This window comes from Otolemur garnettii, unplaced genomic scaffold (genome assembly GCF_000181295.1).
Source record: "Otolemur garnettii isolate 467f Iridium unplaced genomic scaffold, OtoGar3 scaffold00023, whole genome shotgun sequence".
NCBI classification, from domain to species: domain Eukaryota; kingdom Metazoa; phylum Chordata; class Mammalia; order Primates; family Galagidae; genus Otolemur; species Otolemur garnettii.
In genome coordinates this window covers 17535458-17560003 of record NW_003852418.1, presented here as the reverse complement: position 1 = coordinate 17560003, position 24546 = coordinate 17535458, and the positions used below count along the sequence as shown (strand labels likewise).

The window sequence follows — 24546 nt, the reverse complement described above, 5'->3', positions numbered from 1 at the left end:
ATGGTGGCTACCGAGCCCTCTGTTCCTTCTGAGCAATTCACCAAAATCAAAGAACCAGAGTTGATACTGGAAAACGGCCTACAGGAGGAAGAGGAGGAGGAGGAGGAAGATGGAGTGTGCATCCTGAAAGATTGTGGGACGCCCAGGGAGCTGGAGGCAGAGTGTGCTTATGGGGCCCTCCAGGCCAGGATCCCGGAAGACGAGCTGGAGCTGGTGCCTGCCCCTTCGGTGGAGGGTGACAAGCACATCTTGACCCTGCAGGCGGTGCACCTTGTCTCTGACGAAGCAGGGTTGCAGGAGACCAGCTGGCTGAGCGCACAGCCCCCAGAAGAGATGCAGATGGTGGTACAGCAGGCTAGTTCTGAGCTGCCATCGCTGGTGTGGCTGGGCGAGGAGTCTGCACAGAGCCTGCAGCAGTGTGTGGCCATTAGTGTCCAAGAAGAGCTGTACTCCCTCCAGGAGATGGAGGTGATGGAGTTCAACGTTCTGGAGGAGAACGTGTTGGTGGCCAGTGAAGACAGTAAGTTAGTGCTGAGCCTGGCTGAAAATTCTGGACTGATTAAGGTACAACTGGGTTTAATAAACTGACCTCTTACATGAGAAAAAAAAGCTTACTTTTTTAAGTTGGCCTTTGTATCGTATTCTGTATAGACAAACTATTTTGCAGTTTAAAATTAAACACAGTAAAAATACTGTACTTCCCAGGAAAATCCTAAGAGACCTTATTTTTTTGTTGTTCAAGAATTTTAGAAGTCGCACTAATACCATGGATGCATGTGTTTTTTTAAAAACAGGGATTATTTCACCACCACCATCCTCATGCTAAATAATATTTTTTTTTTTTTTTTTTTGGCCAGGGCTGGGTTTGAACCCACGACCTCCTCTATACGGGGCAGGTGCCCTAAGGGGGATTATTTCACTACCACCATCCTCATGCTAAATAATTTACAGCTTAAACCTTTTGGTGGCAATGCGCAATCTTTAGTTTTTGCTTTTCTTGATGTATTCTAGGGTTCACCAAGGCAAAAGTTTAGTCCAATTGTAATTAATAGTGTATTTGCTTGAATATTTATTTTTGTTTACTAGCCTGAGAAAAATGAGGAGGAGGACCAGCTTCGGGCTGAAGGAGGATCGGCTGAAGGAGCAGAAGATCAGTTCTTTTTTGTGGAAGCAAGCCCCGGAGAGGACGGAAGCCATGAAATTGTTCTGACAATTTCGAATGTGAACTTCGAAGAACACGAAGATAGATCTGCATCTGGTCAAGCAAATGTTGAAAAAGCCAACTCTGTAAAAACTCAGAGAAAGACAAAGGGTAGGCTGTTCATCCCGGGTAAGGGACTGTGAGACTGGGCGGCAGTCGCTTTTTACAGGGAACGGATGGTAATTGAGACTTTAAGTGGTTGACTTTTAGTTGCTTTTGAAATGTCAAGAGATGGGAGAAATTTTAAACTGATGTTCTGTATGGGGAATCAAATCCAAGGGGTTTTTTTTTGGGGGGGGGGTTGGTGCATTTTGCACATAAACATTTTTAAAGCACAGGAGAAATGTTCCCACCAAGCACTGTGCACATTAGTTGGAGGCCGAGCCCTGGTCTCTGTTCTGTAGTTTGCAGCCCAAGGGGACTATTGGGGGGGGTGAGGGGCGAGTAAGAGGACAAGGTGGGGAGCCGTGGTAGAGGTAAAAGCAGGTGCTTCAGCCCCAGGAGGAGTGACGCCTCCTTCAGGGGTCAGTGGGCACTGCTGTCTAAGGGAGGTGACACATGGGTCATTCTGAAAGTTGTGAGATACAAGAAAATCAGAGACGTAAAATCTACATGGATAGAAACCAGTGAAGCCGCCCAGCAACACTGATCAGCCGAGCAGGTTGAAACTTGCAGGAGTGAATCAGAGAGGACGCTGTTGGCTGTTTCTTGGACGTAAAATAACATAGACCACCTCAAAACTTTTGTAGTGACCCATATATTTAGGGTGAGGCTGAGAAGGAGGTTGAGGATCCTGACTCCAGGCAGTTAGGAGTGATCAGTGCCCAGAACTCAGAAGTATATGCTTCATACATGAGAGCAGAGAGCTCTGTGCTGAGAGAGCCAGGTGGGTGGGTGCGTGCTCAGAGAGGGAGATAGGACCAGAATAGGAAGGACGTGGCCAGGCACAGTAGCTCACACCTGTAATCCCAGCAGTCTGAGGCTGAGGCAGGAGGATCCCTTGAGCTCAGGAGTTCAAGACCAGCCTGAGCAAGAACAAGACACTGTCTGTACTAAAAATAGAAAAATTAGCTAAGTGTTGTGGAGAGTACCTGTAGTCTCAGCTACTCAGGAGGCTGAGGCAGAGGATCACTTGAGCCCAGGAGTTTGAGGCTGTTGTGAGCTAGGCTGAGGCCACAACACTAGCCTGGGTGACAGAGTGAGACCTCTGTCTCAAAAAAAAAAAAAAAAAAATTATACATAAATGCAACTTGAACCTCTAAAGAAAGATCTTGACATGTCTATAAACTCTCTCTCCTTTCCATAGAAGCAAAGAGAACCTTTTGCTGCGACCACTGTATGTTCACCTCTGCCAGAGTTTCGAGTTTCAATCGTCACTTGAAGACACACACCAATGATAAGCCTCACCTGTGCCACCTCTGCCTGAAGACCTTCCGTACTGTCACCCTGCTGAGGAACCACATCAACACCCACACAGGTAGCACCCCCGGACCCCGGAGGCTGCCCCCAGCCAGCGACCTGGGAAGCTCCCTCTGAGATGAGCGTGTGAGGTCGTGAGCCCGCCCCTTCCTACTTCAGACACATACAGTGTTGTAGATTTGACTTGTCTTTTTTTCTTGAATTTCCATTAAAAGTCCCAAATGCCATGGAGATGTCCCTCACACAGGCCCATGGTGTTTATAGCTTAAAGAGCCTTTTCCTGATTTTTAAAGCATTTTGAGACTGAGTATAACTTAAAAGTTAACAATGCCTTGGAAGTTCTGCGGTGAAATCTTGTGCTTTGAAAGTATAATCTATGTGATCTTACAGGAACCAGGCCCTATAAGTGTGGTGACTGTGACATGGCATTTGTCACCAGCGGGGAGCTCGTGAGACACCGGCGTTATAAACACACGCACGAGAAGCCCTTTAAGTGTTCCATGTGTAAATACGCCAGTGTAGAAGTAAGTCCTCTCTCCTACTTGAGGTGTCATTAAGTCTTAAGTTGTTTTGAAAGTTATGCTTAAGTGTAGCTATGGTAGATTCTGTTCCAAATAGGTTTTACTAAAGATATTAGTCATATGCAATTTACTCAGGTAATAAAACAACATTCTGTTTTCTAAAGTTAAAATAGAAAATTGGATTTTGTTTGTTTGTTTCGTTGATCACTAGTTACTGAAAATAATATCTAAAGGTACACAAATTCATGAATAAAATGACTTGTGGTCAAGACGTCATTCTGAGTTTTGTGGCAAAGCTCTACCTTGCATTTTATGTGGCATTTAGTGCCGCACCATCAACATGTATTTGCTCCGACATAGAACCCAGATCCAATGTGAATTTTTGCTGAAATTTTTAACCTTAACTCAATGCCATTTTGACAGATGCAAAGCAATTTGCTTAAAGATTTCAGCACAGCCATTTCTATTCTTAACTACAGAGAGAAACTACCCTTTACAAGCTTCAGCTGTGTCCTCGTCATTTTGTCTAGGTTGTGTTATTTGTACCCTCTGTGAGGCAAAGGTGGGATACCGCATTTGCTTTTCAAAGCCAGTTTTCTACATTAATTTTGAGGGTCCTTGGAAGGAGCCTAGATCCCGGTTTTGAGCCGGGGGTAGGGGACGGGCAGGATAAACAGTCCACTAGAATGGAACCGAGTTAGAGGGAATAGCTAAAGGTTAACTACAGTAATGATGCAACTGAGTTTCATAAATTAGGAAATTGCACAAACACAGTCAGAATTTGGTTCCAAGAATTTTTTTTTCTATCACTACTATTTTTAAAAAAGTATTTCTCATCTGAGTTAAAGGTTGTGATTATAGTAAAAACATAAAGTCCAGGGCCCAGAGAAAAGCCACCTGAGAACCCTAAGTCTGAGGTGGACGTTTGCTGGTGTCCTCCCGGTTCCCCGCGTGAGCTTCCCAGGTCAAGGAGACCCTTCCCCGGCATTGCAGTCTGCACGCAGCCCTGTGGGACATAGCACAGGACCCCCCGGTGCGACAGGGCCCCCCGGTGCGACATGGCCCCCGTTTTTCCAGGTCCCGAGTCTTGCCAGCAGGCCTTTTATTAGTCACACCACAGCCCTACTCAAAGCTTTGATACCATGATTTTAAAACTTCTTTTCATTTTGCTTTCCATATACTTGAAGATGTCCACTTTTCCTTCTAAAACCCTAAGCTAAATCTTTCAGTCCAGATCTCCGTTTTCCTGTTAAGCCTTCCCTTGTTCTTGGTCATTTTTGAGGGCTCCGTGCACTTGTCACTGTGGACGCAGATCAGTGAGCTCACAAGCAGGACTGGCATGGGCTTTCTAACCCTGTTGTCCGAGTGTGGCTGGCTGTCCTGCTTCCTGCAGTAAGCAAGGACAGAGGAAGAACAGTTCTAGGGGACAGTGACAGGCGAAGAATGATCAAAGCAGAGGTATTATATGTTGTTTGCTATTTAATTGCCTGGATTACATAATGAATGAAACAGAATGTACTTTCTTCTACTTAAAACTTTCTTATAAAGCAGCCTCTAATATGTGGTTCCTACACAGACTGGCAGGGAGGCCTTCGGCCATTCATGTGCCACTACTCTGGGCTGGTCAGAGTGGGGTCCCCGGGACTTGAACCTGTGAGCTGCTTCCTATGGATGACCCTCTGTCAAAGAGCTACAGCTTCAGGATTTTAGGAATTTTTCTGGCCTTTGTGCTTCAGCCGTGCGGTCGACACTTTGTGCATGTTGCCTTAGAAATAAAAATAAAGTCTCATATGGCGTTGAGTAGCTGCATTTCAATTTGGCCTTTGTAAACTTAAGGTTGAAAATGAAAATCTCCTACCCAGGGGGACAGCTTGAGGCTCTGTCTCAAAAAAAAAAAAAAAAAAAAAAGAAAATGAAAATCTCTTCCACGTGCTGTGTATCCTCCCTAAAGAGCTCATACACACATAGCAAATGAAAAAAAAGTTTACAGTAATCGTGTCTTGCACGATTATAAGAGGGACTTTACCTAACAAATGCAATCAGTGAAACTTGGTTTCTTGTACCCTCAATGAATCCCCAACAATAGATTTTTAAAAATTAAAAAAAAAAATCAACAGAACAAAGTCAAGTTCACTTATATAAAAGTATTAAGAAAAAAGTCTACAATAGAATGTAGAAAGTCATGACTTTTTGTGTCTTTTAACGAGTGTAATGTGCGCTGGTGCTCTGATGTTAAAATCTGACTAATTAAAATCCCTTTTATAATGCCGATTGATGGAAGACTCTGCAACTTTTAAGTTTCTGTCCCAGTGACCACATGTCGCTTGTTTCTCAGGCCAGCAAGCTGAAGCGTCACATCCGCTCACACACCGGGGAGCGGCCCTTCCAGTGCTGCCTGTGCAGCTACGCCAGCAAAGACACCTACAAACTGAAGCGGCACATGCGGACGCACTCAGGTAACGGCGGCTCGTGGAAGGCCTGCCGAGTGGAGGCTCATTCATTTTTAAAATTGCTCTTCAGGCCAGGTGCAGTGATTCACACCTGTAATCCTAGCACTCTGGGGCCGAGGCAGGTGGATCGCCCTAGCTTAGGAATTTGAGACTAGCCTGAGCAGGAGTGAGACCCTGTCTCTACTAAAAATAGAATAATTAGCCAGGCCTGGTGGCAGGCGCCTGTAGTCCCAGCTACTCAGGAGGCAAGAGGATCTTTTGAGCCGAGGAGTTTGAGGCTGCTGTGAGCTATGGCACCATGGCACTCTACCCCGGACAACTGAGACTCTGTCTCAAAAAATTAAAAGAAAAGTTACTCTTCAGTGGCAAAAACAAAGAGCCAATGCTTGTGTGCCTTTTCAACACCCTTGCGGTTGTAGGGAGGGTGACCACAGAAACACTGTGATAAGCAGTGAGAAACGTTTGCTTCCATCGGGTTGTCGGGTATTTACAAGTTAACTCCCTAATTCATTGTTCAATTCTGAGGCAAAACATAAAACGAAGTGGCCTGGCTTCGTATCAGACGTACTTTATGTTTTGTTATCTAAAGAGTAAGCTTACGGGTGTCCTCGGTTCTGTCTACAACACCGAGGCTACAAACCACCTTGAGCTGATGGGCAGCCACCTGACGTGGGAGGTCGCACCTTGGGCATTGTGGACACAGCCGGACTTAGCATATGCTTGGCTTGGGAGTCTCGGAGTTGGGGTTAAAGCTTTGAGAAAGGGTTGAAAAGGAAGGCCTGTTTGCAGAAGAAAGGCTTTCAGCACCCGTTGTCCTGTGGTGGGGGGATCGAGGGCCTGAGGGGTGAAGCCACTTCCCAGGGTTCATTTTGGCATCTGCATCACAGGTGAGAAGCCCTACGAGTGCCACATCTGCCACGCCCGGTTTACCCAGAGTGGGACCATGAAGATACACGTTCTGCAGAAGCACAGCGAGAACGTTCCCAAATACGAGTGTCCCCACTGTGCCACTATCATTGCCAGGAAAAGCGACCTGCGTGAGTGTCTGGTTTGGTTTTTCTTTCACTCCAGTATTTGCTGGTTCTTTGGAACGTGGCTCTTCAACCTGCAGCCAGCGCCGGGGCCTGGGTGCTGGGGACGCGCCCTGGGATGAATTTTCTTCTGTCGGTCTCTGGCGCCATCTAGTGACAGGATCTCACAAGTGCAGCATTATGGTGCGCGGGGTTTGGTCTGAGCTCACAGCGTTTGACTCCATACCGGGCTTGTTCTTACAGATGAGGGCACTGAGGCCCTGAGTCAGTGAGCTGCCCAGGTCACGTGACTGGGGTGCTAGCAGGTGAATCTGCTTATAGGCTCTGACTCCATTCATGCTTTCTCTGCTGATATAGTCAGTCCCTGGGTTACAAACGAGATAGGTTCTATAGGTTTGTTCTTAAGTTGAATTTGTGTGGGAGTTGGAACAGATACATTTGCCTATCATTACCTTAATAGCCTCCATTTGTAAGTGTGGATTGCACATCAGTCGCACGTTTGTAAGTCGGGGACTTACTGTAATACCTTCCATTCATAAGTACGAGTTCTATGTAAGTTGGATGTTTGTAACTTTGGGGACTGCCTGTACCAGCTTTTCTTAAACACTAACTTTGAACCTAAAGTTGTGGGAGCTGGAGGTACAAAAGGAAGAATCCAGGCATAGCTGGCCCTTGGAGGATCTTACTTCAGTGAAGGCGGCGAGCCATGACCCGCTGCCTGCAGTCTAACTCAGGGTGAGCCCCCTTGCTGGTCACAGGGCCGGGCTGCCGTGTAGGGTTTTGACCTGCCTGCAGGGAAACCAGCCGGTCTTCACCAGGAGGGGACGTGAGTGAATCCTGTGTCAGGATTCCTGGGCCTCCCCTTTTCCATGACCTAATCTCTCTTTCCAAAATACAGGACATTGTGGTACTCAAAATGTATTAGCAAAAACAAACATTTACCAGTTTTCCCAGAGAAATTTCTGAAAGGGTTAAAGGTGTTCAATGAAGTCTTAACTTTTGCTTTTCTTCTGGAACATTCTCTCAGTGTTCATAGATGCCAGCATGCCACAAAACACAGCCCAGTGGGATTTGGGAGGAGACATTTTTGACACCCTGGCAAAGTAGTGTAATTTATATCTATCCCATGTCGCTAGGGGACACACCCATCCCTCCCCTGGTAGAGGCTTTGTCACTACCCTAACCCACCCTTCCTGTATGTCCAAGTCCACGGGGACGGGGCGCCTCCATCACGCAGCTGTCACTCTCTGTTGGGCTCTTAAGATAAGTGCACAAACTAGCATTGAACTAGATGAACAGAAATTACCCGAGAGCACCCCCGGTCATACCTGAAGCCCCAGGTTGGCTTCAACTTATTAATAATATTAATTGCAGGACATTGGCTTCTAACAGCACATGCAGAATTTTTAAGGTAAAATATGGAGGTTATGTCTTTTTATGGAAAATCACCTTTACATCCTAAAATCTACCTGCCCTACAGTAAGATCCTCAATGTGCTTTGTTAAGCAAAAATATGGGTCCCCATACGACCTACTTTATGTAACATTTAACTGCACGTCGAAAGGACGTTAGAAGAATGTTTCTGATCATTTAGAGCAGTAGCCCTCAACTGGGAGTGATTGTAACCCCAGGGGACACTCGGCAGTATCGGGAGGTATTAGGGTTTTCACAACTAGAGAGGAAGAGGGGCTGCTGGCATCTAGTAGGGAGAGACCAGGGGGGCTGCTAAACACGGGGCAATGCCCCCACGCCACCCCTGAAGGAGCCAGCAGGCCGCAGGGGGTCAGCATTGCCAAGCCCGAGAAACCCCGACTGAGAGGACAGGCCAGGCCTATCGGAAACAGCGCTGTTGAACTACACCATGTTCTGTGACCATTCTAGGTGTCCATCTGCGCAACTTGCATACTTACAATGCCACGGAGATGAAATGCCGCTACTGTTCTGCTGCCTTCCACGAACGCTACGCCCTCATCCAGCACCAGAAAACCCATAAAGACGAGAAAAGGTTCAAGTGTGAACACTGCAGTTACGCCTGCAAGCAGGTATTGCGTGTGAGTGGACTGGGGGAGGCAGTGTGGTACCTGGAAGGAAGGAGGGCTGGAGTGGGATTGTGTCTCTGAAAACACAGGGGAAAGGCAGGTCTGTACAGAATAACCAGAGAGCAGCCGGGAGCCAGTCGTTTAAAGCCAAAGTTCTTAATGGCTAACCACAGACCCTAAGAGGTCCTTATAATCAACTGGGGGCCCACAAGATTCAAACCATTTTCATAATCATGCCAAGATGTCATTCACCCTTTCACTCCACTGAAATGTGCTCTTGAGGGGTCAAAGCAATGGTGGCGCCGTAGTGCAGATCAAAGCCGTGACACGTGCAGGACTGGTCGGCAGAAATAAAGGGACGTTTCACTCAAGAATGTCCTTGAGGGGGCTGTGCCTGTGGGTAGGGTGTCTGCCCCGTACACTGAGGGTAACAGGTTCAAACCTGGCCCCGGCCAAACTGCAACAAAAAACATAGCCAGGTATTGTGGTGGGCGCCTGTAGTCCCAGCTACTCGGGAGGCTGAGGCAAGAGAATTGTCTAAGCCCAAGAGTTTGAGGTTGCTGTGAGCTGTGATGCCACAGTACTCTACAGAGGGCAACAGGGTGAGACTCTGTCTCAAAAAAAAAAAAAGGTTCTTGAGGAAGCAGTATAAGTTGTTAACTCTGTAATGTGTTACAGAATAATGTGTGAGTAATAGATACATTCAAAGTAAAACACAGACCAGTGGATTTTTAACCAAACAGAGGACACAGGGATCATTGGTTGTTTCAGAGTCCATGTCGCAACCAACCTTTAAGAAATTACCACTCGTTGAGTTCCTGTGTAATAGCAAAGAAGAATTTGCACAATGATTTGGAAAAGCTATTAAAATTCTATTCCCTTTTTTGCCTACATATATAAAAGACCAGATTTTCTTTTTGAGACAGAGTCTCACTTTGTCCCTGGGTAGAGTGCTGTGGTGTCACAGCTCATAGCAACCTCAAACTCTTGGGCTCAAGTGGTCCTCTTGCCTCAGTCTTCTAAGTAGCTGGGACTACAGGCACCTGCACAATGCCTGGTTATTGTTTAGAGACAGGGGGAGGAGGAGGTCTCGCTCTTGCTCAGGCTGATCTTGAACTCCTGAGCTCAAGCACTCCACCCACCTCGGCCTCCCAGAGTGCTGGGATTACAGGTGTGAGCCACCACACATGGCCCAGATTTTCTTTATCATACCCCAGCTGACTGAGGGGAGAGGGGATTCTACCTGAATTCTTTTCATAGGATTGCCAGACTTAGCAAGTAAAAAACACCAGACACCTGGTTAAGTTTGAATTTCAGCTAAGCAGCAAACAGTTTTGTGTATAAGTATGTCCCAAACATTGCAGTTTATGTTTTAACTGGCAACCTTATCTACTAAGCCGGGTACTAGTTTGGGGGGAATTTTTCTGAAAACAGGTATGTGTTTACAGAAATATGCTCACAGGTAGGTGGCTGGTTTTTTAAGCTAAAATTTTTTTTAATTTTTAAAATATTGTAAAATTTCTCAGTGTTGATTTTAATATAGCAAGTATTGGCATATATCACCCATGTAAACAAAAGCTCTTTGGAAGTTACAGTAATTTTTAAGAGTATAACGGGTCCTGAGACCAGAAGTTTGAAAACCAAACCACTACTTGAAGCCTCATGTGCTCTTGCTTGTCGAAGGTGGAAATCGATACTTATTATGTGGTCTATAAATAGTGAAGGCTCTGAATAAAGGGGAAAGGGGCTTTTCTGTTAGATTTTTGTTTCAGTGGTAAGATAGGATTTTATTAGAAAGGACTGCAGAAGGGGTAAAAAGCACCCAGAGCTTCTGGAAAAGGGGAAGAGCCAATGGGAAGTCTCCCTTTCCTTTAGATGTTAAACACAGAATATTCCAAGGGCCCTGGCTCAAATTTGTTAAAATGAACCAGGGCACCTCCTGGAAGGTGGATGAGACTTAGAGAAGAGGAAGGGGCTCTGGAGAGGGCAAGATGCCAGGTTTAGGGGAGCAGGGAGCAGCCAGGTGTGCCTTGGCTACAGGTGGAGACTCCGGGACTCTGCTGGGTGCTCTCACCGACTTCTGCCCTGGAGAGCCAGGCTCCCAGCAGGGAGACCAGGCAATGCTGTCCTGGGGGAGGCGAGGAGATGAAAGACGTGGGAGGAAAAGGGTGTTCAGTGAATTGGATGAAAGATTGGAAGAAAGACCATCAATTAGGTTATTCACATTAAGGCAGAAGTCACCAAATAGGTACTTAGGCTGAGTAACCATAGCATTTAAATCAAACAAATAAAATAAGTACAAAGTCAAGCATTCTTGTTGCTGGTTTCCCAATTGTTTACTCCTGTAAGTCTTAGTTAAAATTTATGGCATTTCTGGGGCGGCACCTGTGGCTCAGAGGAGTAGGGCGCCAGCCCCATATGCCAGAGGTGGTGGGTTCAGACCCAGCCCCAGCCAAAAAAAAAATTTATGGCATTTCTTTGCTAAGAACAATTATTTTCCCCATTAACATTTTGCAATCCGTGTCAAGATTTGTTGTAACACTATTGGGAAATGGGAGAAAAAATATTCAGGCATTTAACATACTTCCCATCCCAAACGTCTGGTGAGTTTAAACCGTAAAATTAGATTTTTAAGTAAGCAGGTTCTGTTTACCTTTTGCAAACTCAAATCATCGTAAATGATTGTACAGAAGTAGGTCTGCAAATACGTGACCTCTTTTGGAAAGGAAAAGTGATCATTGCTCCACCCCCAAGGCAGTGTTATCACATCCTCCCCGCATAGGACTAGAGAACCAGCAAGGAATTAATCAATCGAGAGAACTTTGTCACTTGCTGGTACTAAATACAAATTCATTTCATAGGTGGCTGTCCACTAAGAGATTGGGGCTTTGCTGAGAACGTCTTTGCAGTGATTTTCCTTAAGAATGGACTCATCTTTGGAAGAGAAAAAGTATTGTACCCTCCATAGGGTCTAAGACTAAAAAAAATCCGGTAACTACATAAGCTGTTTCCTTGCTTCTCCCTCGCAGGAGCGACACATGAGAGTTCACCTCCGCACCCACACTGGAGAGAAACCCTTCACCTGCCTTGCCTGCAATAAATGTTTCCGACAGAAGCAACTGCTAAATGTTCACTTCAAGAAATACCACGATTCGACTTTCATCCCGACTGTTCATGAATGTCCCAAGTGTGGCAAAAGCTTTTCCCGCTGGGTAAGCTTATTGAAGTCACAGTAAATCCTCCGTGGAAATATCCCTCTATCTCAGAAGGGCAGTGTCACACTAGGAGAGTTTCAACCTGGTTCTAGAAACTTGCCAGGGCTTAAGATAGCATCTGTCATGCCTTATGGAAGTGGTTATTAGTTTCTTTGAGTCATGAAATTCTTGTAGAATCTTATGAAAGTGTGATCTCCCCCCTTCCCTAAAAAAGAACAGCCTGACACATAATAGCTTGCAAGTAGTTTAGGGAGTTCTCAGACCTGCCAAAGAATGCCGGCTTTTTGTGTAACATTTTAAAATTGTTCCTGTGAAGCAGATTTAGGCTACTTCACAGAGAGAATATAATGTTCAGACGTTTCTTAGATGTGCCTAGACCACTGCTCTTGGTTTCATGCTAAACAGTGGATGTAGTCTTCAATTTTATTCTTTTAGGTGGTGTATTAGTTATGTATTTTTGCATATAAACTTAACTCACTTAGTGATAGCTTGAAACAAGTTATTTGTCATCTCACACTTTCTGGGGGTCAGGAATTTGGAAGAGGCTTAGATGTGTGGCTCTGGTGTCAGGTTGTGGTCAGAACGTCAGCTGGGGCTGCATTTTCCGAAGGCTGGACTGGGGGAAGGATCCACTTCCAAGGGCAGCGCCCCACGTGGCTGTTGGCAGGAGGCTTCAGCTCCTGGCCCCAGGGACCTCTCCGCTGGACCTGCTTGAGTGGCCTCATGACCCAGAGAAAGGGAGCGAGCACAGGCATGGTACCTTCTGCAGTCCAGTCTTAAAAGTGGCATCACAGGGGCAGCACCTGTGGCTTAGTGAGTAGGGTGCCAGCCCCATATACCGAGGGTGGTGGGTTCAAACCTGGGCCTGGCTGAACTACAACAAAAAAATAGCCGGGCGTTGTGGTGGTGCCTGTAGTCCCAGCTACTTGGGAGGCTGAGGCAGGAAAATTGCCTAAACCCACGAGTTGGAGGTTGCTATGAGCTGTGATGACACAGCACTGTACTGAGGGCAATAAAGTGAGATTCTGTCTCTACAAAAAAAAAAAAGTGGGGTCACAGTGCTTCTGTTCACTGGAAATGAATCCCTGAGTCCAGCCTACACACAAGTGGTGGGAAATGAAGTACCTTTTGAAAAGAATAGGATCAAAGAAATTTTAAACCTTTTCAAACCACCAGAGATGGCTAACTAGACCCCTGGACAGTATATACTCTGGCCCAACTTTATATTTAAATGTTCTAAAGTTGACTGTTTTTGTGGGGGAAATTTTTATTTTTTTTCCCTTAAAAGAAAATGATAGGGGAGTTGTGTTTTTGTGAGTAGCCCACTGTTTGAGAGTTCTGGAATGTTAACACTGTTGGTTCAGACTTTCAAATAAAAGTGGATGCGCTGCTCACACAATAGTATCACCTTGTGTTAAAAGAGTTAAGATTGAAGAGGAGAATTCTGCAGAGCAGAAACCACCCCCTGGTGTGAGAAACAGGAACGCAGAGAAAAGAACAAGTCGGCCTCGGGCCGTCTCTCAGAACATAAAATTATAGAGACTTTCCTTCTAGTTAAGAAAGCAAGCGTACTTGGACTTGTGTCTAGAATACATAAAGAACTCTTACAACTCAGTAATAAATACCCAATTGAAAACACACGTATCTAAACAGACGTGTCTCCAAAAAAGACATATGGAGGGCTGACAGTTACATTTGCAAACTCATTCTGGGAAAAGTGCTGCATACCTCATTGCTAAATATCACTGCCGACCCCTTCCAAGTATTCCCCTTATGAAGTTATACGTGGGGTCATTACGAAGGTTTTGAGACAGACTGTGTTATGGTCCGTGATTTCACTTCCAAGAAGCACCGTGGCAGCGTCCTTCCTTGGTGATTCCCCTGAGCAAGTCTCAACTTGCACGGTTTATCCGTGTTGCTGGGAGGGCTTCATTTGTTTCTGAGTGCGTGGATTTTATGTTTCTTGATTTTTGTGTATCTCAAAACTTTCATAATGACCCAGAGGTCAGCAAGCTGTTTCTGTAAAGAGCCAATAGTAAATATTTTCAGCTTCTCAGGCCATGGTTTCTGCCACAACTTCTTAAATCTGCTGTTGTGCCACAAAAGTAGCCTGGGAGAACCATCTGTAAGGAACAGGCACGGCCGTGGTCCCCTCCGACTTGGTCTGCAGAAGCAGTTGGAGGGCCAGATTTGACCTTCTGACCATAGTTCGCCACCCCTTATGTATAAGCATAAATTAGGGCTCGGCGCCTGTGGCTCAAGCGGCTAAGGCGCCAGCCACATACACCTAAGGTGGCGGGTTTGAATCCCCAGCCCGGGCTCGCCAAACAACAACGATGGTGGCAACCAAAAAATGGCCAGGCGTTGTGGCGGGCGCCTGTGGTCCCTGCTACTTGGGAGGCTGAGGCAGGAGACTCGCCTGAGCCCAGGAGTTGGAGGTTGCTGTGAGCATGATGTCATGGCACTCTACCCAGGGGGATAGCTTGAGGCTCCGTCTCAAAAAAAAAAAAAAAAAAAATAGAAGTTTAATAACCTTGTATGTAAATTCTTCCTCCTTCCGTCCATAAACCAGGACAGTCCTGTTAAGCACAGCTCTTAAGTCCGATGGAAATTAGACAGGACATTTACACAGTCAGCAAATTTAAAGGCACATCGCCAGTTTTTTACTTTCGCATGTGAACTTTCCAAGTAGTGAACTCTCTCTAACTTAAGTTGTCCTAAGTGTTCATTATGTAAGGATCTGTCACTGGTAGGCCTGACTAGCAGCTCTTTAACTTGTCATCCTGAATGTCATATACAGTTTAATAACTGCCACCCGTGACCTCTGCCCAGCAGCTTTGGGAGAGACGCTGGCAGGGGAGGGAAATCTTTATGATACATTGTCAACCATCATAAAATTGACTGATGTATTAAATTTCTAGGTTCAACATCAATTTTCCCTTTAGAGAGAAGCATTCTAAAAATATTAATTCTGTTTCTCACTGATCTCTGTTATAAAAAAAAAAATGTAAAGCAACATTGCCTTGGGCTAGACCCAAACAGAACAGAGCGGGTCACCTGTAAAGGTCGTCTTTCTCTGTACGAGATTATAAAAGGGACCTGTCACCTGCGCCTGCCCAAAGCCTGTCTCCCGAGCCATGCATTTTAAAATGCGTTTGGTGAGACTGACACTTGCTTGTTCTGTGTCATCCCTTCAACAGAATAACATGCACAGACATTTAAGGAACTGTGATGCCGGGGAGAAGTCGTCCACCTCAGGAAAAGGAAGAACAAAGAGAAGCGCAGTCCTGAAGGAGGCGGTAAAGGAGGAAGGTACCTCGTTAGACAAATGCCTTTGTAGCTTCACGGTGCTTGTCTAGTTTGCAAATGTCCAGGTGCTAGAAGGGACTGCACAGGGCTGCGTCCAGAAACCCTCGCTGGTTAGTCCCTCGAGGCGCCTCGTGTGCCAGCCCTGGACAGGCCCAGCCCGAGGCCCAGCGCTGCAGCCGCTTCCTGCCACGTGGGTGGGTTTGGGTGATCAGTGAGGTAGGCGTGATTGCTCAGCTGCCCCTCAGGACTGCAGGGAGGATGGACAATGTGGAAAGTCAGCGTGAAAGCCCGGGCTGGGGCTGACCCCTGTACCGTGGGTTCCTCGTGTTCACACGGCACACGCACCCTGCTGTCCTTGTCCTCAGAGCTCTCTTCCGTCAGGCTGGACTGTTGCCTGCACCTAAGGGACTGGCCTGGGGCTGCCTCAGTAAATGACCACCAACTGGGTGACTTAGAGCAACAGAAGTGAATTATCTCATAGCTCTAGAGGCCGGCCGTCCCCAGGCAGGGTGTGGGCAGGGCCACACTCCCTCAGGGCTTCCATGGGAGGCTCTGTCCTGGCTGCTTTTAGCGATGGTGGCCCCAGTGTTCCTGCCTTGTGGCCACTTCACTCCAGCCTGGGCCCCATCTTCACATGGCCTTCTCCTCTCTTCTGGGTCTTTTTTTTCTGTCTCTGACAGAAATGCTCGTCACTGGACTTGGAGCTTCTTTGGGAAGTCCAGCATGACCTTATTAATTGTATCTGCAGAGTTCCTCTTTTTTCAAAGAAGGTCACATTTGCAGGTGGGGGGGGTTAGGACAGGGACACATCCTTTTTGGAGCCACCATCCTAAAATGCTTCATGGTCTTTATCTTCTGGCCTCAGGGAGCCAACAAGGGTCCCCCACGCTGGTGCAGATTTGCCCTCCCTGTGTGCCCTGCGATGGCTCTGCTCTGTTCCTTCCCTGCGAGGACCTGGGGGCTGTCGAGATGATTGGGAGCCCAGCGCCTTACAGCAAGAGCACATCATGGCTCTCTGGCTGTCCCATGATTCCACCCTCCACCCTGCACTTGGGAACGTTCCCGCAGACAGCTGTCATCCTTCCCACTGCCTTCCTTCAGAGCTGCCAGATCAAACAGGGTGCTCGAGTAAATCCGAATTTCAGATAAACATTGAATAACTGTTTAGTGTAAGTGTATCCCACGTACTATTTGGGGTGTACTTATACTAAAACACAAGGTCATCAGTTGTCTGAACCTCTAACGGAAGCAGCATCTTGCGGTCCTTCCCTCCCCTGGCCACGGTGCAGAGTCACCATCACTGTCAGTGTGCTGTACACCCTCCCTGTCTCCATGTCCCACCCATCTGGGTCCTGGACCTCTCCTTGCAGCCAGGACCCTGGAGGTCCCCCCGTCAGGGCACCATCGCTTGGGGAACCACCTGGCCCACACAGGTCCCCTTTACCTGACTGCAGCCCTTGGGGAGGGAGCTGAACTGCATGGTGCCTTCTGCTGGTTTCCAGCACCTTCTGCTCCACACTCCCAGCTCCTGCTGCACCCCACCCTCAGGGCCCAGGTGTCCCCAGAGCCAGCCACAGCACTCTCTGGTCAGAGCAGAAGAAAAGTGTATGGTACAGTGACAGGCATGAGGACTCCAGCCTGGTACAGTGACAGGCATCATGACTCCAGCCTGGTACAGTGATGGGTATCATGACTCCAGCCTGGACTACGTTTGTTTGTTTGTTTTTGTAGTTTTGGCCAGGGCTGGGTTGGAACCCACCACCTCCAGCATATGGGGCTGGAGTCCTACTCCTTGAGCCACAGGCACCGCCCTATATTTGATTTTATACCAATGATATCAAATAACATTTTTCATATTTTTAATGGAGAAAGAGCCGGCCTTCCCATCTGAGGCCCCATCAGACTCTGGACTCTTCCTCCTCGCCCTCCCTCTCTCCCCAACACCCCCAATTTTGCCCTCTTGGCCTTGTCTTTCCCACCACCCTTAAATATGTTCATGTCTTCAGAAAAAACAAAAGCCCTCCCAGGCCTCTATTCTGCCTGGTACCTGCTGACCTCTCGGGCACTAGGGCTCATCCCCAGCCTCACCTGTGCTCTGGGTCACTTCTCTTCTGTCTCCGTCAGTCACCTGAGGTCACCAGAGGCTCCTTGTCACTACGATCCACTGACCTTTCCCTGCTCTCTGCCACCCGACACATGACTGACCATCCTCCTTCCCAAGTCCTCCTCCACATCACCCACACACGGGCCTGGAGTCTCCTGGCCTGGCCAGCTGCCCTCTGCCTCCACCACAGCTCTGGCTCCTCAACTCCTGCCTCTGCAGGAGGCCCAGTATCCATAGGTGACCAGTCTATGCCAGAATCCCCACCCATCCCTGAGCCCATACCAGCACCTGCACCCAAGGCCAGGCCCATACTGAGCCCCAAATGGTGCCTTCCTCTACTCCCATGCCCCCCACATGTGCCTACAGCTGTTCCCACACCCCCACTGGCTCCGATGCCCGCATAGCTCCCGCATCAGCTCCCACACCCACACCCCCTCCCACACCTTGTATCATGCCCACACCGCTCTCACACCTGCTCCCACACCCACACCTGAGCCCACACCCCCACCAACACCCGGACCCCTCCTGTAGTTTCAGCTGTCACGCTCTCCGATGGGCGGATTGTGGTGATCTGAGGCTCCTTCCCCGCCTACCTGAGGACAGGGTATGGATGGTCACTGCCATGGTGAGCTCCTCCCCACCAGCTGCCCAGTCCCAGACTGAACTCTAGCTGTCACCCCTCCACCAGCCCTCCCACCCTCAGCCTATTCCTCTGCAAACTTGGCCCACACGGTTTGGCCCTGGAAGGCCCACCACTCACACTGAATGCTCCCTTTTGCCTGGTGATATCTGAAAGTCACCTCACCTGCGATGTCAACTTCTGCCATCCTAAGTCCACCCCTGTCTCCACCAGAGTCCAGGGCACTGTCTCTCGGCGCCTTTCCTGAGCCACCAAGGGACCTTTCAGGTGTGCCCACGGAGCCTCTCCGCTCTGACCTCCTGCAACAGCCCCTTTCATGGCCACCCAGTACTCTAAAAACCAGGACACCAAAAATGGCCAGCCTGCCCCACCCATTCTGCACCTGGCCCTGCTGGGCCTGCTCTGTCCCCAGGCCAGGCCAGGCTCACCCTTTCTGTGCCTGGAACTCCTGGTGAAAGGCACTCACCAGAGGTCCCAGGAGCTCTGACTCTGTCCCACTCAGCCCACTCACAGGTGCTCCCAAGTGCTGGTCTCCCAGGAGACTGTTCTCTCCTCTGAGCAGGCCCACCTGGGTCTCTCCTACAGGACAGGCCCTCAGCACCTGTCATTAACTGGTATTCATCAATTTGCCACTGATTGAATAAACCAGTGAGTATTAAGCACAGTCCTTTATTGGAGGAGACAGACTGGTGAAATCTGACAGTCCTTCAACCATCATTGTAGATCACAAGGCCTGTCACTGGGACCCCAGGCTCTAAGTTTAGGACAGATCCTGGAATGTTCATAGAAAAATGTGAACCTAATTAGGCGTCTGAAGGGCACTTTTGTAGTTCTCCCCCTCTTGACACCTAAATGTAGAATTTTTTAAAATTATCTGTTAAACAAAACCCCTAGAAGACCAAATGTTTTGGATGACTTATGAAAATGTCACCCTCTGTCAGCAGCTTTTTTCTGTGGGGAAGAGCTGGGGACAGGAAAACACACTGGCTTCCACCCCGGGCTCCCAGCAGCTGTTGGAAGGAGCAGCTTGCCCTGTCAGTCCTGAGCTGAAAGCTCCTAACCAGGCTTCCTGGACGTTTATTGAAATAAGCAGAGATGAAAGGTGTCCCATGTCTCTCTGATGTCTCTCTCCTCTCCTGTCACTTATGATCGTTTCTGGGACGGGCGCATCATTTAGATCAGTGGTTCTCAACCTTCTAATTGCCGTGTTGTTACAAATGGAAAAAAGGGGTCACGACCCACAGGTTGAGAACCACTGATTTAGAGGAAATCATGAGAGGGCCACCTGGGGACGCTGCTTGTCCACATTCCAGGTAGGCAGCAGTGAGACCGCCCTTGCAGATTTAAAATCTGATGCTGATGAAGTTGGACACTCAATTTTTTTCATCGTTTCAGCAGTCGGGTGCTGTCTCCGAGGCAAAGCATGAGTAAGGGCATGTAACCCGAAGTCTGTTAGAAAACAGTGATGTAATTTGCACTCAAGCTTTTGTAACCTGGGGTGTCCAGGCTGTGGTTTCCCTTCTGCGTGCTGGAGAGACAGCACTGCTGCCTCACCGTTCTTAACTCGATCTCCACAGCTTACCGTCTGACCGTACCGGTTTTGTGATTTCAATGTCAGTTTTTATTTTCATACATGAGAACTGGGCCATACTGCCGTCCTGCATCCCCTCAAAAAATACAAAAAGGAAGCACAGGCAAAAATATCTTCAGACAACTTAGAGCCAATAGGAGGCAATAGGGTCCTTAAGGGTGACATTCTGCGGTGTGTGTGGAATTCATTTGGAAAATGAGTAGAGGGTTGGATCTGGCTTGGTTTGTGGGGATCTGTTTCAAACTCTCAAAGTCGGGCTCACAGCTCATAAGCTGTTGGAGGGTGCACAGGTTATGACCTCGTTTCATCCTGGGGGTGGCTCACTTGCCCCAGAATCAGTACTTGGTATATGGTGATGGCTGAAGGGACACGTGCCCTGCCAGCAGCTGGCATTTTTCATTCTGGCGTTGTCATTCCTCGGGCACACAGTTTCGGTCTGTAAGATCCATGTTCAGCTCTCAGCAATTCCAGGTTCCCACTGGGGCATGGTTTTGTTCCCTGCCTGCACCAAACCCTCCCTTGAGGGACATGTGGGAACACCTGGAGACTTTTTTTTTTTTGGTGATTACACCAGAAGAGGGCGCCACTGACATCTAATGGGGAAAGGCGGGGTCCCGGCTGACATCTGCAGTGCCCAGGACACCCCACCAGCAGAGCTCTGTGGCTCCACATGTCTGTAGTGCTGGGCTGAGAGGCCCTGACCTGAGGCAGAGAGTGGAGATCAGAATATTTGCACTGTCCTACCAATTAGAGCTGTGCTTTTCAAAGTTTTTTCCCCATGGCACAGTTGAACCAATAGTTAAAATTCAATTATGTTGATCAAAGAAAAGATTTTTTTAAAAGCATGTACTTACTGTATTTTGAACTTCTTTTGAAAATAATTTAATGATCTTTAAAAAGAGCATGGCACACCTAAGATCCTCTCGTGGCAGAATGGTTGAAAGTCACTGAATTAGAGATTTGTCTTCGAACGTGCCTTGCCGCTGGGCTAAAATTTAAAGGGATTCTTTCTAAAATATTTTTGCACCATTTGTCAATTACAACTTCTTGCCTTTCTGTTAAATGTTCTCACTCTTGCCTTTTTCCCAAGAAACTGCCATTGAGGAGGTGTCCACCATGAGCGGAGGACAGTTCCCAGACGAGATGGCTCTCGTCAGCTTCAGAGAAGCCACAGCTGGTAGCGAGGACATGGATGAGGACATGACCTGTGAGATGATCCTGAACCTGATGGATAAGTGACAACGTGACCCCGTTTTCATGGCCTCTAACTCTTGATGCAAGTTCAAAATTTTGAGCACTTTCTTTTGAACCAGTGAAGTTCATGACAATAGATGATCAAAATGTTTTCAAAGTTCTTAATGCCTAAAATTGTTTACTTATTTTTTAACTGAATACTTCGAAATACATTGTCTGTTTTTTATTTAAAAAAAACTTAAAACTTGAGTCAGAGGGTAGCCCCTCAAACCTATGAATTCATTCACTTGATATTAGCAAGGTGGCCCACAATGAAAAAGTAATGATTTTTGGATAATAGTTATTTCAATAGCAGTTTGGGCCAGGGAGTGCTCCAGCCAGCAAGGGTGGAAATTTTCATGTTGAATTACACCTGTGACGTTTTTAATGTTACGCTGTTTTGACATGAAAGACTGATTTTATATTCTTTTTCATACAAATGAATTGTTCATAAAAATTTAGAGTTACTGTAATGCTTTTAATTAGTTGCAGATTCAACCAAAAAGATATAAACATTATAAAACTGAGTTGAAAATGAAATACTAGATTAGACTAGAGCATGATGAGTAATCTACTTTGTTTTGGTTTTGTTTTTTGAGTAATCTATCTTACTTTAGTATGGGAGCAAGGTTCCCCTTTAAATTTTTAAATTTTGGCTCGGTGCCTGTGGCTCAAGTGGCTAAGGCGCCAGCCATGTACACCCAAGGTGGCGGGTTCGAATCCAGCCCGGGCCCGCCAAACAACAATGACAGCTGCAACCAAAAAATAGCCAGGCGTTGTGGAGGGCGCCTGTGGTCCCAGCTACTTGGGAGGCAGAGGCAGGAGACTCGCTTGGGCCCAGGAGTTGGAGGTTGCTGTGAGCTGAGATGCCACTGCACTCTACCCAGGGGGACAGCTTGAGGCTCCTGTCTCAAAAAAAAATTTTTTTTTAATTTTGTGTTCTCTATTTCTTTTCTTTCTTTCTTTCTTTCTTTTTTTTTTTGCAGTTTTTGGCCGGGGCTTGGTTTGAACCCACCACCTCCGGCATATGGGGCCAGCACCCTACTCCTCTGAGCCACAGGCACCACCCCCTCTATTTCTTTTTAAAATTTATTTCAAAATATTAAGGGCATGCAAATGTTTTCGTTGTGTGGCTAGCTTTTGTAATACTTCAGCCAGGGCTGTCCGTGTACCCATCTCCTGAGCGGTGTTCACTGTCCCTGGATTTCATACTGTCTCTTCATTTATGTCCCTTGATGGGTTTGGAAATTGTTCCCGTGACATTCTATTACCACTTATTTCAGTTCATAACCCTTTTCTGCTAAAACCTTTTCTTTGTTTATAGTTTGCTAAAATAATTGGCAGAGTAAGAAGAAATAAAATTTGGGTAATAAAAATGTGGACCGGTAAAGAATTTGTACTTTTTCATAACACCAGGGATGAGTGACTATTTCTCTTTTGCCAACCGAGGAGATTTTCCGCGCCCTCGAGCTGCATCAGAAATACCTCGTTAGCGCTAAAGGTTAGTCCTTATCTTTACACGGAACCAGATTTTTCCTCTGTTGGCTCAGCAGCTGCTTTTGCTGAGAACCTCCCTGTACCCTCATGGTTCACAGTCATTGATAGGCCCTAAATGCAAATTCTCAAAATGTTGATCTGTTATTAAAACATCCCAAGCTCAGAGGCCCCAAACAGTGTGACCATGTGGCGCTGACTTCCCAGCAGAAGGGGCCGGCGGGAGAGGCGCTGGGCGCTCTCTGTGCCTGCACATTAATTCAGTTCATGTCATGAGACTTAAACAATGGTCTGTCCTCTGCTGTCTTTGTAACTGTTTGAACTTTCGTGATAGTTTCTTCTTTTTTCAACTGTTGTTTAAAGATGTTTTATGTTACTTAATAAAATGAAATGATTTGAAATCGCCATCTTTGTTATGTGTCAGTAACGGTCCTTAAAAAGGTCTTCTGTGTCTGGAGACAATGTGGAGAACTGGAACCCCTGTGCGCTGCTGGTGGGAATGTGAAACAGGGAGTGTGGAAAACAGGACGGCAGTTCCTCCAAAAATGTGAACTGGAATTATTATACGATCCATCAATCCATCGTTTCTGGATATGCTGCACACCCAGGACTGAAAGTCGGGTCTCCAAGGAGTATTTCCACACCTGTGTTTAGAGCAGCAGCATTCAAAGCAGCTAAACCAGGGGTCCTCTAACTATGGCCTGCGGGCCACAGGCGGCCAGCCGAGGACATTTATCCAGCCCGCCGGGTGTTTTTGCCGGCACTGCCTGTCCTGCTTAGCAGCTGACTCATCCTGGGCCCGCAGTCCGGCCCTCCAAGGGTCTGAGGGACAGTGAACTGGCCCCCTGTTTAAAAAGTTTGAGGACCCCTGAGCTGAAGGGTGGGAACAACCCACGCACCAGCGAAGGGTGAAAGGACAAACGAGACGTGGTATATACATACAGTGGAATGTGATTCAGCCTTAAAATACAGGCTGCAGCCTGGGTGAAGTGAGCTGGTCCCTAAGGGACAAACCCTGTGCGATTCCATTTATCTTAAGCAGTAGTTATTAATAGATTCATAGAGACAGAAAGAAGAATGGTAGTTTCCAGGGGCTGGGGGGAGAAGGGGATGGGGAGCTAGTGTTTAACGGGTACAGAGTTTCAGTTTCTCGAGATGAAGAGTGGGGACGGATGGTAGTGAAGGTCGCACAACAATAGAAATATATCTAATACCACCGAAATTACGAATTGTTGAAATGAATAAATTTGTTATGTCTACTTTACTAAAATGAAAAACTTTTAAATGTAAAGAACAGATAATATTTTAAAAAGGGAAAATGCAAAGCCAGCTTGTATCTAAACACAGTTTAAAACTTGTAAGTAGATAGACTTTTTTTTTTTTTTTGCAGTTTTTGGTTGAGGCTGGGTTTGAACCCGCCGCCTCCGGCATATGAGGCTGGCACCCTACTCCTTTGAGCCACAGGTGCCACCCAGTAGATAGACTTTTATAAGCAATTTCAGTGCTTTGTATGTGATACCTGGTGAGCTGTTACGTTGAACCAAACTCAGACGGGGTGGTTGATGCTGATTCCATTAGGTACCCGGACCCTCACCAGACACCTGGACGGAGGTTGAGACTCCACCTGTGGGCTGTTAGCTTGTTAGTGTCTCTGATAGAAGCAGTGACAGCCGTCCCCACAAGAGGGCAGTCGTTTCTCTCCTTTGGAACTTTGAGCTGGGTTTCCTGAACAAGCCCCTAAAAAGAACACAAAGTCACACCAGAGTCTTGGCAATTTTATTAATTTTGTACCATACCGAAAGAGGGGGGAAAAGCAGTTTGTTTTTACTAGTAACAAGAGTATTTCTTGCATTTGAGGTTTCTAAGTAAGACAAGGGGCCATACCGAGGCTCAGTGGCACAAGCCTATAGTTCTCACTACACAGGAGGCTTAGGGAGGAAGATGGTTTGAGGAGTCAGCTGCAGTGAGCTATGATTATATCACTGCACTCCAGGGTGGGTGGTAGAGAAAGACCTCCATCTCTAAAAAGAAAAAGGGAGAGAGAAGGGGCTTTTGTAAAGCCTGGAAATGAGGGCACTTTTGTTGGCTCTGAGTTTGAGAGTGCTTGGTAAGTGACACCTTCAGAACTCTTTAGCTTAAAATAGTTTTGAGATCCAGCAGGAATTAATTCTGGAATGTACACCTCTTGCACAATTTAACGTCTGTGTTTTGCGGGAGGGGGTGTTTAAATTACAACCTTGTTTGACAACAGTTTTACTATATAAAGGATGGCTTTTAAACAAACCTAAGGCCTGGCTGA

At 47.0% G+C, this 24546-nt stretch overlaps 1 protein-coding gene across 2 annotated transcripts; it reads left to right on the top strand.

Annotated features, from left to right (window-relative positions):
• Positions 1-20759, top strand: CTCFL (CCCTC-binding factor like). Of its 2 annotated transcripts, XM_023512018.1 has the most exons (11): positions 1-564; positions 1087-1312; positions 2135-2137; positions 2511-2678; positions 3011-3144; positions 5477-5597; positions 6479-6628; positions 8504-8664; positions 11691-11873; positions 15077-15188; positions 20611-20759. In XM_023512018.1, the coding sequence occupies exons 1-11, from the start codon at positions 1-3 to the stop codon at positions 20757-20759; spliced, it is 1971 nt and encodes a 656-aa protein (XP_023367786.1). The 2 variants fall into 2 exon arrangements, with proteins under 2 accessions (XP_023367786.1, XP_023367787.1); XM_023512019.1 differs by lacking the exons at positions 2135-2137; positions 6479-6628; positions 8504-8664; positions 15077-15188; positions 20611-20759 and having other exon boundaries at positions 2508-2678; positions 11775-11839.
• Positions 20760-24546: the final 3787 nt, after the last annotated feature.

What these genes read in the sequence shown, in the direction of transcription:
- CTCFL (XM_023512018.1), top strand. Translation starts at nt 1, where the DNA reads ATGGTGGCTACCGAGCCCTCTGTTCCTTCTGAGCAATTCACCAAAATC. An exon ending in GCAGTTACGCCTGCAAGCAG is followed by an intron (nt 8,665 to 11,690) that starts GTATTGCGTGTG and finishes TCTCCCTCGCAG; the next exon opens with GAGCGACACATGAGAGTTCA. An exon ending in GGAGGCGGTAAAGGAGGAAG is followed by an intron (nt 15,189 to 20,610) that starts GTACCTCGTTAG and finishes CTTTTTCCCAAG; the next exon opens with AAACTGCCATTGAGGAGGTG.